This window comes from Ictidomys tridecemlineatus, chromosome 1, assembly GCF_052094955.1.
Source record: "Ictidomys tridecemlineatus isolate mIctTri1 chromosome 1, mIctTri1.hap1, whole genome shotgun sequence".
NCBI lineage: Eukaryota > Metazoa > Chordata > Mammalia > Rodentia > Sciuridae > Ictidomys > Ictidomys tridecemlineatus.
The window spans coordinates 158302190-158317526 of record NC_135477.1 but is presented as its reverse complement, the minus strand read 5'-3'; the positions used below and the strand labels follow the sequence as shown (position 1 = coordinate 158317526).

The window sequence follows — 15337 nt, the reverse complement described above, 5'->3', positions numbered from 1 at the left end:
TTCTAGGTTTAAGCATGTGCCCTGTGATCTGAGTAACAAAATTCCAGAGGCTTGTATTCAGTGAATGATCCCCTTTGTCCTTCCCTTCTTCTTTGGTTAATTTTAAGCAGTACATGGCCATTCAGGTCTGGAGTATCCATCCATACATGAACGTGCCACAAAGGAATAAGTGACTAGAAATGAAATTTTGTGAGTCTTGGGGTCACAGTGAACTGGGGACCTGCATTCTGGTCCTTTCTGGGCCTCAGTTTCTTCATATGTGAAATAGGGATGTGAGCCCCTGCTGGGTGATCATGTAGGGGACTGAGAGGGTCAGCATGGATGCCAGTGTGAAGGTGTTAGAGGAGGGCAGGACACAGTGGTTTAGGTAGAGTCCTAAGAGTCTGGCGGGCTGACCAGAGGCAAGGTAGCCAGAAGGATTTGTTTACTAACTTGTACTTCCTGGAATCTGAGCAGGTCAACCCTGTTTGTTTCTAAGTTCTCATGGGCCTGCCTAAGCTCAAGTAGGATAAATGTGGTCTGGGGTCAGGGCAGGGACTAGCCATGGGCAGCTCCCTTATAAAAAATGGTTGTTGGGCTGGGGTTGTGGCTCAGTGGTAGAGCGCTCACCTTGCACGTGCGAGACCCTGGGTTCGATCTTCAGCACCACATAAAAATAAATAAGTGAAATAAAGGTATTATGTCCAACTACAACTAAAAAATAAATATTAAAAAAAAGAAGAATGGTTGTAAACAGCTAGTGGTCATCAGGGAAGCCAGTGATGTGTGTGACAGTCAGTGCCTAGGCCAAGAAACACCCAGCTGCATTTTGAGCTCCTAGGGCCCCTCCTCAGCTGTGGTTACCCCACACCTGAAACCTTGTAACCCAAGAAGTAGTTGAATAGGTCATCTTCCTCCCCCACACCTTCCTTTTGCACTGAAGGAACATTCCATTGCATCAGATTGAATGTTGTGATCAACATGAGACTCAGAGGAGCTGCCAAGGGCTTGCAAGAGGAAGCCAAGAGAGAAAAGAGACTCAGCAAAATAAAGCTTCACCTGTGGATATTTTGAACCGCTATTTTGAGGCTCTGGGAGACTGACTGCCTGGTTCTGGTGTCAGGTGCTTCGTCTGCTGGGCGCTGATATTATGGCTCCCTGCATCCAGCTGTAATATTTGTGCCCATTTCTTTCTGCAGCAGAGTCCTGCCAGGCTTGGAAAGGAGGGCTGATGGGCAGGCCTGGTCTCTACCATATCTATGTAAGAGGCATAAGTGGGCCAATGTTGGAGGAGGGTGACGTGCCGCTGTGGAGGCATCAGGAATCAGAGAGGACCTCAGAAAGAAGTAAATCTTAGGGAGTCCCCCAGTTAAGAAAGGGTATGTGGGGCTGAGGTTATAGCTCAGTTGGTAAAGCACTTGCCTAGCACGTGGGAGGCACTGGGTTCAAACCTCAGCATCACATAAAAATAAAGGTGTTGTGTCCATCTACTATTAAAAAAAAAAAAAAGGAACAAAAAGGGTATGTGCTGCCAGGCACAGTGGAACAGGCCTGTAATCTCAGCAATTCAGAAAGCTGAGGTGGGAGGATCACAAGTTCAAGGCCAGCCTGGGCTACTTAGGACCCCATCTCAAAATTTCAAGAATGAAGTTCTGGGTTTGATTCCCAAAACCACAATAAATAAATAACAATGAAAAAGAGTGGGGATGTGACTCAGTAGTAGAGCACCTGATTCAATCTCAATCTCCAGTACCACACACACACAAAAAAAAAAAAAAAAAAAAGAGAGAGAGAAAGAAGAAAGGGTATAGCTAACTAGAGACTAGAGACTATGGAGGCTGAGACAGTAGGCTTGTAAATTCAAGGCCAGCCTCAGCAACTTAGAACCTGTCTCAAAAATCTTAAAAAATTTAAAAAGGGCTTTCAAAGGACAGGTTCTTTGTCACTGGAAATCAAGCAGAGACTCTCATAGAGAAGGGAGCCATGGAGGATGATGAATGAACAAAACAGACTCTCAGAGATCCAAGTATAAACTAAGTTGACAATGCAAGTCTGTGCATTCTGCTTACAGCCTCACTAAGTTGCTAGGGCTGGCCTTAAACTAGCGACCCTCGTTTCTCAGTCTCTCAAGTCGTTTGGATTACAGGTGTGTTGGCCACCAAGCCCAATACGCTGTGCAGTCTTACCTCCATGTAATACACTCTACCTGGTCCATCTTTAGGCAATGAGCTCTACCAACCTCCAAATCACAGCATGATCTTTCTGCCTCTGTCTTTGCTGGTCCATTTGCCTGGAATGTCCTTTCACTACCTTCCACTTAATCACTTTGTAGTTCTCAAGATTTGGCTAGAGGGCTGGGGATATAGCTCAGTTGGTGCAGTACTTGCCTCACATGCACAAGGCCCTGGGTTCAATACCTGGCACCAGCAAAAAAAAAAAAAAAAAAAAAAAAATCTAGCTGCAGTGACCATTGTAGAAAAAGGCACCATGCTTTTAGAAAACCATCTCCTTTTTCCTTCCAAGGTACCTGGACAGATCTCTCTGCCCATTTTCCTTCATGCCATGCCAGCCCCCTACAGGAAATGCCTGATGATTGACTGAGGGAAGGCAGCAGAAAGAAAGGCCAAGCACCAGAGCCAGAATTCAACACTCAAGAATGCTTGGTTAAGTGCCTGGTGAAAACTAAGGTTTTCCCTTAGGTAAGATTTTTTGTGTGAGAGAAAACGAGTAGGGAACCTGCTCCCTATTTTGCCCAGCTGAGCACATGAAACGTGCACATGAAATGATGCGCAAAAATTATGTCCTGTCCCCTGGTAATCAGAAAGGTCAAGGCAGTGCTTCTTCAAGGAGAAAGGCAGAGTGAGGCCCTGGCAAATCTAAGAGGGGCTCCATGGTCTCCTGTGTGCAAGAGGACTCAAGAGCCTAAGGATTCTGAGCATGGCCCCAAATAGAAGCTGGGGTGGAGAAAAAACTCAGACTGTTCTCTAAATAACTTCCTGCCCCTGCCATCTGCTGCCAGACAGGGAAGAATGCAGCCTGCATGGCTTCCTTTAAGAGCTATCAGAGCTATGTCCTGGTACAAGAGTCCTGAGGCACAGAAGGTCCCACCCCTTTGCCTCTCTGGATCCCAGAATAGGGCTAGAGTTCTCCTGTTCAGCCCTTTTCCCACAAAGAGAACCTGATCTCTCGGTTTTCAAAACTGAAGGCCCTTAAAAAATATATAAAAATAAAAAATAAATCACACATTTAAACATTTTTTTGAAGGCCCTAGAAGAGGCAAGACAACTTGTTTTTTTGTTCTTTTTGGTACCTTTTTCTTAAGTACCAGGGATTGAACCCAGAGGTGCTCTACCACTGTTACATCTCCTTTTTATCTTGAGACAGGCTCTCACTAAGTTCCTGAGGGTCTCGCTAAATTGCTGAAGCTGGCCTCAAATTTGCCTCCTGCCTCTGCCTCTGGAGTTGCTGGGATTATAGGTGTATTCCACCATGCCCAGCTCACAGGCAAAGTTTTTGGACTGGAGGAAATCTGTTACCTATTAACCCAAGACCCTATAACACAATCAAGCAAGACCCCCTCCCCTAAATAATGGGGATTAAATCCCTGGGTGCTTTATCATTGAGCTACATTTCTAGCCATCCACCTATTTTTAGGGGCGGTACAAGGATTGAAATCAGGGGCACTCGACCACTGAGCCACATCATCAGCTCTATTTTGTATTTTATTTAGAGACAGGGTCTCACTAAGTTGCTTAGTGCCTTGCTTTTGCGAAGGCTGGCTTTGAACTTGTGATTCCCCTACCTCAACTTTCAGAGCCCCTGGGATTACAGGAGTAGGCCACCGCACATGATTCCCTCTTGAGACAGGGTCTTGCTAAATTGCCCAGGCTGGCCTCAAATTCACAATCCTCTTGTATTAGCCTCCTATTAGCTGGGATTACAGGTATACCGACATAACTTGACTTGGGATCTTTTTAATCAAGTTTATAGGTTGTTGTTCCCACTTTTCAATTAGGAGGATGGTGGCCACTACCCAAAAGGTTCCATTTTCATCATTTCCTAGGAACTTTCCCTATTTCCAACAAGGTACTCTTCACACTAGGCTGAATGTTATGACATCTGCATTAGTTGTGTATGCGTGGTACAAATGTCAGATTAGTTGAAGATTATGTAGCTAAATTTAGGAAAAATAGCTAAATAAATAAGACTTTCTTTTCTTAGCACTGGTTATTTTGGTGCACTGGGATTGAACTCAGGGGAAGCTTTACCATTCAGTTACATCTCCAGCTCTTTTTTTTAGAGAGGATCTTGCTGAGTTGTTTAGACAGGCCTCAAACTTGCAATGCTCCTGCCTCAGTGGGTTTAGTCGCTGGAGTACTGAATTGTTTTATCATGTTTCTCCTAAATAAAATATCCAGAATCCAGCATAAAAATCTTAAGAGATTCAGATTACTTATTCTGCCCTCAAGAACCCTATCTATTGAATCATAGTCTTTGGTGGGAATTTTTTTTTCTGTTTTTTTTTTTAAGCTCCCTAGGAGTTTCTGTGCATACTAAAGTTAGAGAACCTTTAAATAGATAAAACCAACTGGTTGCCTTATTTTTCATATTTCTATTGAGCAGCATTGTGTAAGTTCTATTTCAATTTACCTCTAAGTTGTTTTCAGTCTTACAAAGCAAATAAGAATGTTCGCACAAAGGGAAAATTCTTTGCAATTTTCAAAGTCTCAGAAATTTCTAATGAGCAAAATGAAAATTAGAGTTGAAAAATAAAAATGGAACTGGGCTGGGGGAAGGAGTTCAGTGGTAGAAGCACTTGCCCAGCATTCACAAGGTCCTGGGTTTGATCTCTAGCGCCACAAAAAAACAAAAAAGTTAAAACCAAAACACAACAGCAAAATGGAACCAAATACTGGAGTTATTTGACAACCAGGTTAGCATTTTATTTCTCTATTCCTGACACACTCAAATTCATAGGAAGTGAAAAGATAACAGAACAAAATCAAAATAACATACAAACACAATTCAAAAACATTTAACCATCTATTATAGTTGTTCTTTGTAAAATACACAAAAGTAAACAGAAACATCTTCATATAAATTATGCTTAACAATCTGTATATACTGTAAAACAATTGTTATAATTCACACTAAGATCCTAGTGCAAGCAGTGTTCTGTGAAAGTGCAAACAAAGTTAGTGATGAACAATTGATCACCGACTTACCATCTCAACATATTTTGCATTCAGTCAAAAACTTTTTATGAATCTTAAAGTAACTTGACCACATTCACCTGAGTGCTCTTGCTTTAGTATGGCAACTGATTATGAGTTCAGGTTAGGAGCAGCACCAGGGAATACAGACACTCATGTGAAGTTGGCCATTCTAACATGAATCTTTATACTTGATAATGACAATTCTGGAAAACAAACAAACAAAAACCCTTTCTGTCAAAACTATAGAATTGTCACCCTCTTTTAACCCCCCAAATTAAATCTAATTCCCCATTTAAAATGCATGCTTAAGAATCCATGCACTCCAGTGCAATTTTTCCAAAAATAATTCAGCATGAAATCACTTTTCCATTTCTGTCCTAAGATCTGTTTGGGATAGGGACACACCTGAAACGAAAGTTTGCTTTGGATGACCTTGCTTACTTTCCTCTGATGACTTTGGATTCTATTTTAAAGTGGACAAAGTCCTGAAAAATCAATCAATGGCATTGAATATATTAGCTACTTAGTGTTCTAAATTATGAGAACAAAAATCCATTGGTTCAGAACTGCATCTAAAATAGACTGTGGATTTCCTTCCTACTTAGGGATCTTTTAAATTCAAGTGTGTGCATGTGGGTGGTGGGGGTTGGCATATGAAAGGGATGGTTACAGGGCTCAGGAGTGGAAAGGTAGTTTTAACAAAAATCCCATTCACTTTATACACAGAGGCAATATATTCCAAGAGCTTTTTTGTTGTTGTTGCTGTTAAAAAGCACCAACTTGAATTTCAAAAGAACAACAATAATGGAAATGAGTAGAAGTATTATCATGCAGTTTTGATAATTCAGTCCTTAATTAGAGCATACCGTTTTTTTTCTTCTGAACTCTTGAATTTATAGCAGAACGTGTTTTTTTAATAAGTTTTTATTACTCATTAATTTTGCATTAGAATTTATATTTACTGTCTAGTTTTTTCATAAACCTTTCTGTCAAAATATGTAAGATTTTTTTGAATACTTGAGGTTTGTTTTTTATTTGTGAAATATCACCAAATATGTCTAAAAATGACCCAAATACTACATTCTAAATAAGATAACTAGGAAATTTTTAAGAAAATATAAGCCGTTTTCGTGTATTCTAGTCAAATTTTACTTGGCAATAAATCCTTGTGGGACTTGGGGTGTAGCTCAGTGGTAGAGTGCTTGCTAAGCATGCATTAAGCCCTGGGTTAAATCTCCAGTACTGCAAAAAATAAATAATAAAAATAAAAATAAAAAAAAGTCCTTGTGAATTTCGGTCATGTAAGTGATTAGATTAACAAGATCAAAATACCACAATGAGTCACATACCAAATAAAGAGTTTCAGAAATGTAAACTTTTCCCTGAAATGATAACTAGAAGTATATTGTTTTTAATGATGAAATTTTTGAAAATAATTTTTTCTTTCTTTTTCTTTTTTCTTTGTGGTACTGGGCCTCATGCCTGTTAGGCAAGTGCTTTACCACTGATCTAGTCTATATCCCTAGCCTAGTGATGGGTTTTAAATGTGATTAATAAAATCATTTTCCAGAAGACAAGAAACACTATCATCATAACTAACATCCTATTTTAATGGTTTACAAGTATTTTACATGCTGGAAAGTATCATGAAGAAGTGGAACCAGTGGAAAACAATGTTCTGCCTTTATGTTGTAAATCACAGTAAATCTGTATATGGAGGCAGGAAAACAAAACTAAAATTTAGATCTGTTGTAGGTAATATCTGAATTCAGACATCTTTGGCACTCATTCAAAAAGATATTGGTTCAACTAAGCCAATGGTGAACAGTATTTTTTTTTATATACTTTGGGAGGGCTGGGGATATAGCTCACTTAGTAGAGTACTTGTCTAGCATGTACAAGGTCCTGGGTTCAATCCCCAAAACCATAAAAAAAAAAAATCATGTATTTTAGAAAACATCTGTTACCGATTTAAAATGCGTCATTTCCATTCTAAAAATTCACTAAGCCAGGTGTGGTGACATATGCCTGTAATTCCAGCAGAGTTGCTAGGAGGCTGAGGCAGGAGAATTGCAAGCTACAGGCCAGTCTCAGCAACTTAGCAAGATCCTATCTCAAAATAATAAATAAAAAGGTAAATAAAAAGGGCTGGAGATGTAGCTTAGTGGTAGTGTGCCCCTGGTTTCAATTCCTAGTACCAAAAAAAAAAAAAAAAAAAGATTCACCAAGATAAACTAGATGTTATCAACTTAACCACTTATGGTCCAAAAATATAATAAATAGCAGTCATTCAAACAGATGTGGACTTAAAACAACTTTAAGAATATAAAAGTGGGCTCAGACCTTACAATTGTAGAGTTTTGGACTTCAGATTTTAGAATGTTGTTTGCATGATGCCTGTTTGTATAAAATCCAGTCTTAACTTGTATACAACAGTGTTAATAACTATACTTTAACAGCTTTTAGTGTGGGGCACAGAATTAACCTCTTTTCCCTACATTTGCCTAGGAAACACTTCACAGGGGCACATTCATGTACAGAGTTGCCTTCTACATATTTTTCTCTCAATCTGCTTCCTGGAAGGGGAGCTGCGACCTAGTGAATGTGCTCTGGAGGGGTTCTCAGCTCTGGCTGGTTAAATCCTCTGGCTGGGAGTGGAAAGAAAGCTGGTTGCAGCTAAGTGTAGTCAGCTCTACTTCTAGTACCTTGGGACATAAGACTCTTACATTATTGGGAAAATATCCACCATTTAGTGACCTGTTTCTTTGATCCCAGTATCAGAGCTAGAATGAAGGTTCTTGAACAAACTATTTTACCAAGAACCCGTTAATTTTTTTTTCTTTTTACCAATTTATGCCAAAATGATTAGAGTATTATAACAGCTCCTCTAGGAAATACATGCAGAAAGGTATGTCCCTGAAGGTAGTGAAGACAGAAACCAATGAACAAGATGCAGATGTTTTCTAATAGGGCTTAGCTCTGTATAGTCAGGATTTTAGGAGCGAATACTGTAAACCATCTGGCACATAAACCAACAGGCTGCAATGTCATTTTCTAATTTTCCCTTAGTGCTACTGACGTTTCTAGGCAGAGAAGAAATTCTTTCATTTTCACTTAGAAACAAGCTGAAAGTGAAATAGAATAGCCAAATTACTAAAACCAAGTGTTAAGAAATGATCTTGTTGGCTTACTAATTCCTTCCAGTCACATTCCTCAATCTGTATCTGTTTCATAGGTTACGTTATCAATGACAAAGAAATATACCAACTTTGCCTGAGGAAATGGCTAGAGAAAACACTAAGGTTGATATTCAAATTATTCTTGATGGAATTGCAACAATCTCTTCTCAGTGGAACTGGTTAAATATACTATAAAAACTTGCTTATAATCAGAAGAGAACTCTTATGATTCATTTTGGGCACTTACCTTTCAGCTTATTTTACTCATGATGGGAATCTCAGACATATGAAAAGAACTCAACTTCTTAGGAAATTATAATGCTTTTAAAAACCAACTAAATTTTCATTAGTGAGTCTAACAGTGAGGCTGTGGACACTATCACATAGCAAGTTTTACATCTAAAAACGAGTCTTTGTGATTAAAAAGGAAGAGCTAGCTGATAGCAATTAAGAAAAAAAAAAAAACACATTCATTTTCTCCCTACCAGGAAGCAAAATATCCCAAAGAACGCAGAAGAGCTATAGGATAGAAGTAAAATCCCCACAGAACAAGCTGTTTCTTTGTCCTTAGATATGCAGGTCTATACAACGAAAACTGTGCATAGGATCCTACCTGTTGCATGCCCTGGGAAGTACCTATAAATGAGACTTGTGCCTGTCACTATTTTTGGCAAAGTACAGGTTACCAAACTAGACACCAGTTAGACTTGAGCACTTCAGCATTAGATAACTAGGATGCAACTACAAGGCCTACGAAATTGAGGCTCAACCTTGCATATTGTAGATGTGCTTTTCTTCAGAAGGTTGATCCCACAGGGACTGGGACATACAGTCCACCAGCACTGGCAATGACAGCATTACTGATAAAAATACACATGATTCCAAGAGAAATGTGGTATCAGGTGCAACCAACTACAACTGCTACATTGTAAATGCAAAAGCCTTTAGGGACTTAAACATTATTCTAAATATTCTAAAGGAATTTCCTTTCCCAAAATCCTCTCCTGTATATTAAATATTTTAAAATTTAAGAATATACTTAAATAAGACACATTCAAATGAAACATTTGCCCAACAAGGATACCAAACATTAGAGTTTGTTTTATTGCATGACGTTTGCATAAGAAAAAGTATTATTGAAAATTGTAAGGCATCATGCAATCATTGATAAGCTAATTATTAACTGTACACTCGAGAGGCAGACAAATGATCTAAAATTTAAAAACTAGTACCAGAAAAGTACATAAAAAATTTAACATGATGAGCTTTTAAATATGATTTATATTTGTAGATTCACAATGTTAAAAAGTGCTTCAAATGTACTGCTGTAAAGTTGCTCTTTATAAATGGTGCTGGGGTAAACATCAGATTATAAACTTTAAAAACTATTTGTATGGAATTAGAAAGCAAACATTGGGATATTCAAACTTACTTGAATCAGTTTTCAATTCTCTCTCAAATTAAGTTGATATAATATTAATAATCTAAAAAACATCTATTTTAAATCCAACAAAAGTCTATTGAATTCAAGTTATGCATGTTGAGTGATCAAATCTCTGAGTAGGCCTGAATGTGAGACCTGGAGCAGAGGCAGGTTGATGTCGATGTTAATCAATGTACTGTGCCATCCAGCGGAATCCTTCTCCATAACCTTGTCTTTTGAGCACACTGCACATGAAAACTTCTAAAGGTCGGGCATTCAGTTCTTTCAGAGATACACCGCCCTGGAAGAAAAGAGAGACACGTTGGAGCTTTATGAAATAAAAGCTCTACTCCCCAGTAGATAGTAGGTTCTACTTTATGTTTTTAATATTTATCTTTTCATTGTAACTGGACACAATAACTTTATTTTATTTATTTATTTTTATGTGATGCTGAGGATCGAATCCAGGGTCTCACATGTGCTACGTGAGCACTCTACTGCTGAGCCACAGCCCAAAAATAAAAATATTCTATCATAGAAAAAAATACAAAGTGGCTTCATAGATAATAGAGGCAAACATTCTGAGTAGGTTTATGACCAAACTAGATATTTTTAATGTAAAGCTGACTTATTAAAAAGAAGACAAATGGGTGTGGTGGTGTATGACTATATCCAGCAATTTAGGTGGCTGAGGCAGGAGGATGGTGATTTCAAAGCCAGCCATAGCAATTTAGTGAGGCCCTAAGCAACTCAGTGAGATCCTGTCTGTAAATAAAATACAAAAAAAGGGTGGTGATGTGGCTCAGTGGTTAAGTGCCCCTGGGTTCAATCCCCAGTACCAAAAACAGAAAAAAAAAAAAAAGCTTGTATAATTTAAAGACACTTTTAAAATATATATACTTTCAATTATAGATGGACACAATACCTTTATTTTATTTATTTAGTTTTACGTGGTGCTGGGGATCAAACCCAGGGCATCACACATGCTAGGCAAGCACTCTACTTCTGAGATACAACCCTAGCCCCTAATTTAAAGACACTTTTACTGCAGAATTAAATATTCACATCTGTCAAACTTTTTTTTTTTTTTATTACCTTTCCTGTTGTCTGACCATATAAACCAAACATTTCTCGTAACCTCTCTTCACTGATAGCTTCAGGTCTGTCAATCTTATTCCCAAGAATCAGTATAGGCACATTAGCAATGGTTTCATCTGTCATGAGTGACTAAAAAAAAAAGAGCAAAAAAATACAAAAACAATCAAGGACTCATTCTCTACATTACACAACATGATGATTTTTTTGGCAAACTTTTCCCACATCTTAAGGTAAATACAATGGACTCATAAATTCTTATGTCTCCCAAAAGCTCTTTCTGTAAATGTTCATTCTGCTCACTATGTAAATCAGTGAGGTAGAGTTGCTACAGCTAACCCCTTGAAGGTGGACAGACATTGTTTCACTTCTGGTTCTGCTGCTTATGAGTTGTAACCATAGGCAAGTTAGCTTCACAGAAGCTCAGAGAGAATAGAGAATAGTAGCACCTACCTTATGGAATTGATGTGAGAATTAAATGAAGTAATAGTGCACGTCTACAATGCCTGGCACATAGAAGGAATCAGGAACTCCCAGACCATGTCCCATGACTACAGAATCCATTTGGACTATTCCATATAAAGGAGTATTTGTCTGCTCTGGGCAGAGGTATGATTTGCTTCAGTAAAAGCACAGAGCTACTTACCCTTTGGTCCCAGATCTATTTCTGGTCTTACCTGCTATTCCTGAGACCCTTTATAAAGCATCTGGCCTGGGAGGGGAAAGGAGAGGTAGCTAAACATGCACCTGCTCACTTTTGGAAGTGGTGACAAAGATGACATGTTATACTATTTCTAAATTCTAGCCAATTCCTGAAGAAATGGCATTCTAAGAAGGACTAGAGACTCAAGATAAACCCCACTCCAAGAATGCAGTACACATGAAATATACTAGGATGGGCACACTTTGTAGAGGGTGAACCCCTAGAAGAGTCTTTAAGAAGGTTGTCTATGTTCATGTTTCCTCAATAGCTACAATTACTGCTAGTAATTCCTGCATTCCGAGTAATCACTACTTAAAGCAATCACTAAGCTCAACAAATTTTCAGGAGTTTCATCAGAGAGTACAGAAAGGCTGCATTCTGACACCATATTTCTAATTTATTTCTTCAGGTTTACCAGAGTGATTTTACTATGCTTAGTTTTAATTATTTAACTTACATCAAGTTCTTCTTTTGATTCTAACAGCCTTTCATGGTCTGCACAATCCACAAGAAATACAATGCCATTGATAGCAGGAAGGTAGTTTTTCCATACTCTTCGGGCTAACAAAAACAATCAGGAGTTAGAGAATTTATTTGCTGGTCAAACCTAGCAGATGGTTTGAATGAAGTGTCCAACAAGATAGTAAAGAATAGCCAGGTGTGGTGGTGCACACCTGTAATCCCAGCAGCTCAGGAGGCTGAGACAGGAGGATCACAAGTTCAAAGCCAGACTTAGCAATGGCAAGGTGCCAGGCAACTTAGTGAGACCTTGTCTCTAAATAAAATACAGAACAGGACTAGGGATGTGGCTCAGTGGTTAAGTGCCTCTGAGGTTCTATCCTCAGAACCAAAAAAAAAAAAAAGATATTAAGAGTAGTTCTCCAAGGTGGGCACAGTGACACACACTTGTAATCCTAGCATCTTGGGAGGCTAAGGCAGGTGGCTTGCATGTTGGCGGCCAGTCTCTACAACTTAGCAAGACCCTATATCAAAATAAAAAATGAGCTACAGCCCCAGCCCTATTTTGTATTTTATTTAGAAACAGGGTCTCACTGAGTTGCTTAGCGCCCCTCGCCATTGCTGAGGCTGGCTTTGAACTCAAAATCTTCCTGTCTCAGCCTCCCAAGCTGCTGGGATTACAGGCATGGCACACTGCGCCCAGCTAGATTATAATTCTTACTAATCTTCACATCCCCAAAATTAATTTATATATATATATATATAAACAATTATTTTATGTATCAAATGTGCTTATACTAGCCACAACCATTTAAAATCCTTTCAAATACATATAAGATCAGCTTTTTAGAATGCCCATTAACTCTGTAATATGCATTAGTTATAACTTACTATGTGCTGGACATTGTCAAGTACTTTTGGGGATAAAAAAACAAATTTAGATTTCTGTAGAATTTTAGTCCTACAATTTAATTTAGGAGATAAGATAGTCTTTCCCAAGCTTGCTGCAGACCTGTGCACAAACACTGAAAAGTCTAAGGAAGCTAAACTGAGAGCACTCTAAGCTGGGAGTGGCTTCCCCTGGAAGGCAGCAGAATGTACACTGGGCCCTTAACTAGTTACTTACATACACATGGGGATGGCATGAGCAAAAGCGCAGAGATCACTAAGCTTTGGTTTGGATGGAATAAAGAGAATGGGACTGTGTGCAGTAGCTCACACTTAGGCAGGAACATTACCAATTTAAGGTTAGCCTGGGCAAATAGTGAGATCCTGTCTCATGATAAAAATTTTTAAAAGACTGGTTATGTAGCTCTGTGGTAGAGGGTTTGCTTACATGCTCAAGGCCCTAGTTTATGCTCAATCCCAGAACCACCAAAAGAAAATAATAATAATAGTAATAATAATAGAAATAAAATAAAATAAAGGGTGAGGGAGGGAGTGGAGAGGAGAATATCAGGGAAAAAAAAGAAAAGTCCATAGTACATACCAGAGATACTGAATGCCAGGTCAATAAATTTGGCCTTATTATTTTAAGTAATGAATTATCTACTGAAGGTGTTTTCAGAGCAGATACATATTCATAACATAATTACAACAACAGATGATAGGTAGACTGAAGCAGAAAGAATGGAAGCTAAATTTCACTCATATTTTTAATCACCATAAGCAACTTACACTAAAACTGACCAGGAATATTATGAAAATTACCTCTTGCTTTTAAAGCATTTATCTGGGGGTAATAATAATCCCTAAACTTTAAGTCTACTCTGGCTTTGCTTAAACAGAATGAGATTTCATGCACTGGAACATAATGGCCTTTCAACCAAGTTAAAATAAAATAAAGTGACTGTAATAGTACAGAATCTTACCTTGAACATGTCCACCCAGATCAAAAGTTGTAAAAGTCATACCAGCAATAGTTAATTCTTCTGAAGCTAAAAAAAAAAAATACAATATTTTTATGATATAAAAATTAGAAATTCATTCAAAGCATGCATTATAACTTAATATTTGATTTACTGTAATTACAAATAAGGACAATGAAACATTTAGGAACTAGTAAAAGAATATTTTGTTATGATTAATTATAATCCAATTAAAACAGATAATATAACAAAAAATCATAATAGCCAATTCTGATATTCACTATCCATAATAAATCTAACATTTGTTTTTTCTTTTCTCATTTCTGCCGAAAATATTAACCTAGACAATTATGGTTCTGAATTCAAACTATTCCAATGTAAAACATTTTCATGTAATTCTTTATTTTGAAGGGGAGTACTGGGGATTGAACTTAGGGTCCTTCAGCCACTGAATCACATCCCCAACCCTATTTTGTACTTTATTTAGAGATAGGATCTCACTGAATTGCTTAGCCCCTCATTTTTGCAGAGGCTGGCTTTGAACTCATGATCCTCCCACCTCAGCCTCCCAAGCCGCTGGGATTACAGGCATGCACCACTGTATCCGGCTCTTGTAATTCTTCTTAAATGATGCAGGTGAAATAATCTAATAATATTTTCTAATGGCCATCATAAAACATTCGTCCCCCACGACTGTTGGGGATTAAACCTAGTACCTCCAGGTATTCTACCATTGAGCAATATCCCCAGTCCCAAGACAGTCTAAAAGCAAACAGAATTTATAATAAAAAACTGGAAACATTACTTCAAATTTTTTCTGCTCTCTCCTTTCTCCTTCTGGAATTTCACTTACAAGCCTCTTAGACTACCTGATATTGTCTTATAAGTCACTGAGGCTCTTTTTATTTTCCTTTCAGTCATTTTTCTCTCTGTGCTTCATTCTTTTTTTTTTTTTTTTGTAAGCAGCAAAGAGGTGTTTATTGCGAGCTAGTTCGGTCCTCCATGCATACACAGCAACTGGTGACGCTGAGAGGCCTCTGTGCTTCATTCGGAATAGTGCCTATCACTGGGCTTTCCTTCTGCAGTATTGGCACTGTCTAATTTGCTGTTAATCCTATCCAAAGAAATTTTCATTGTTAGAAGTTTCATTTGGGGGCTGTGGATGTGGCTCAAGTGGTAGCGCACTCGCCTGGCATGCGTGCGGCCCGGGTTCCATCCTCAGCACTACATACAAAGATGTTGTGTCCACCAAAAACTAAAAAATAAATATCAAAATTCTCTCTCTCACACTAAAAAAAAAAAAAATTAAAAAAAATAAGTTTCATTTGGGGCTGGGCATTATGGTGCAGGCCTAATCGCAGAGATTTGGGAGGCTGAAGCAGGAGAATCACAAATTCAAAAACAACTTCAGCTAC

The 15337-nt window shown here is 38.3% G+C and overlaps 1 protein-coding gene across 1 annotated transcript in view; it reads right to left on the bottom strand.

Annotated features, from left to right (window-relative positions):
* Positions 1-4897: 4897 nt before the first annotated feature.
* Positions 4898-15337, bottom strand: part of Sar1b (secretion associated Ras related GTPase 1B) — a 30238-nt gene continuing 19798 nt past the window's right edge. Inside the window, exons 4-7 of the mRNA XM_005335739.4 lie at positions 13926-13991; positions 12053-12156; positions 10893-11024; positions 4898-10098 (exon numbers count right to left, since the gene is read on the bottom strand). Of these exons, the coding sequence (XP_005335796.1) occupies positions 9982-10098; positions 10893-11024; positions 12053-12156; positions 13926-13991 (419 nt within the window). The 3' untranslated portion in view covers positions 4898-9981. The remainder of the gene's footprint in view (positions 10099-10892; positions 11025-12052; positions 12157-13925; positions 13992-15337) is intronic.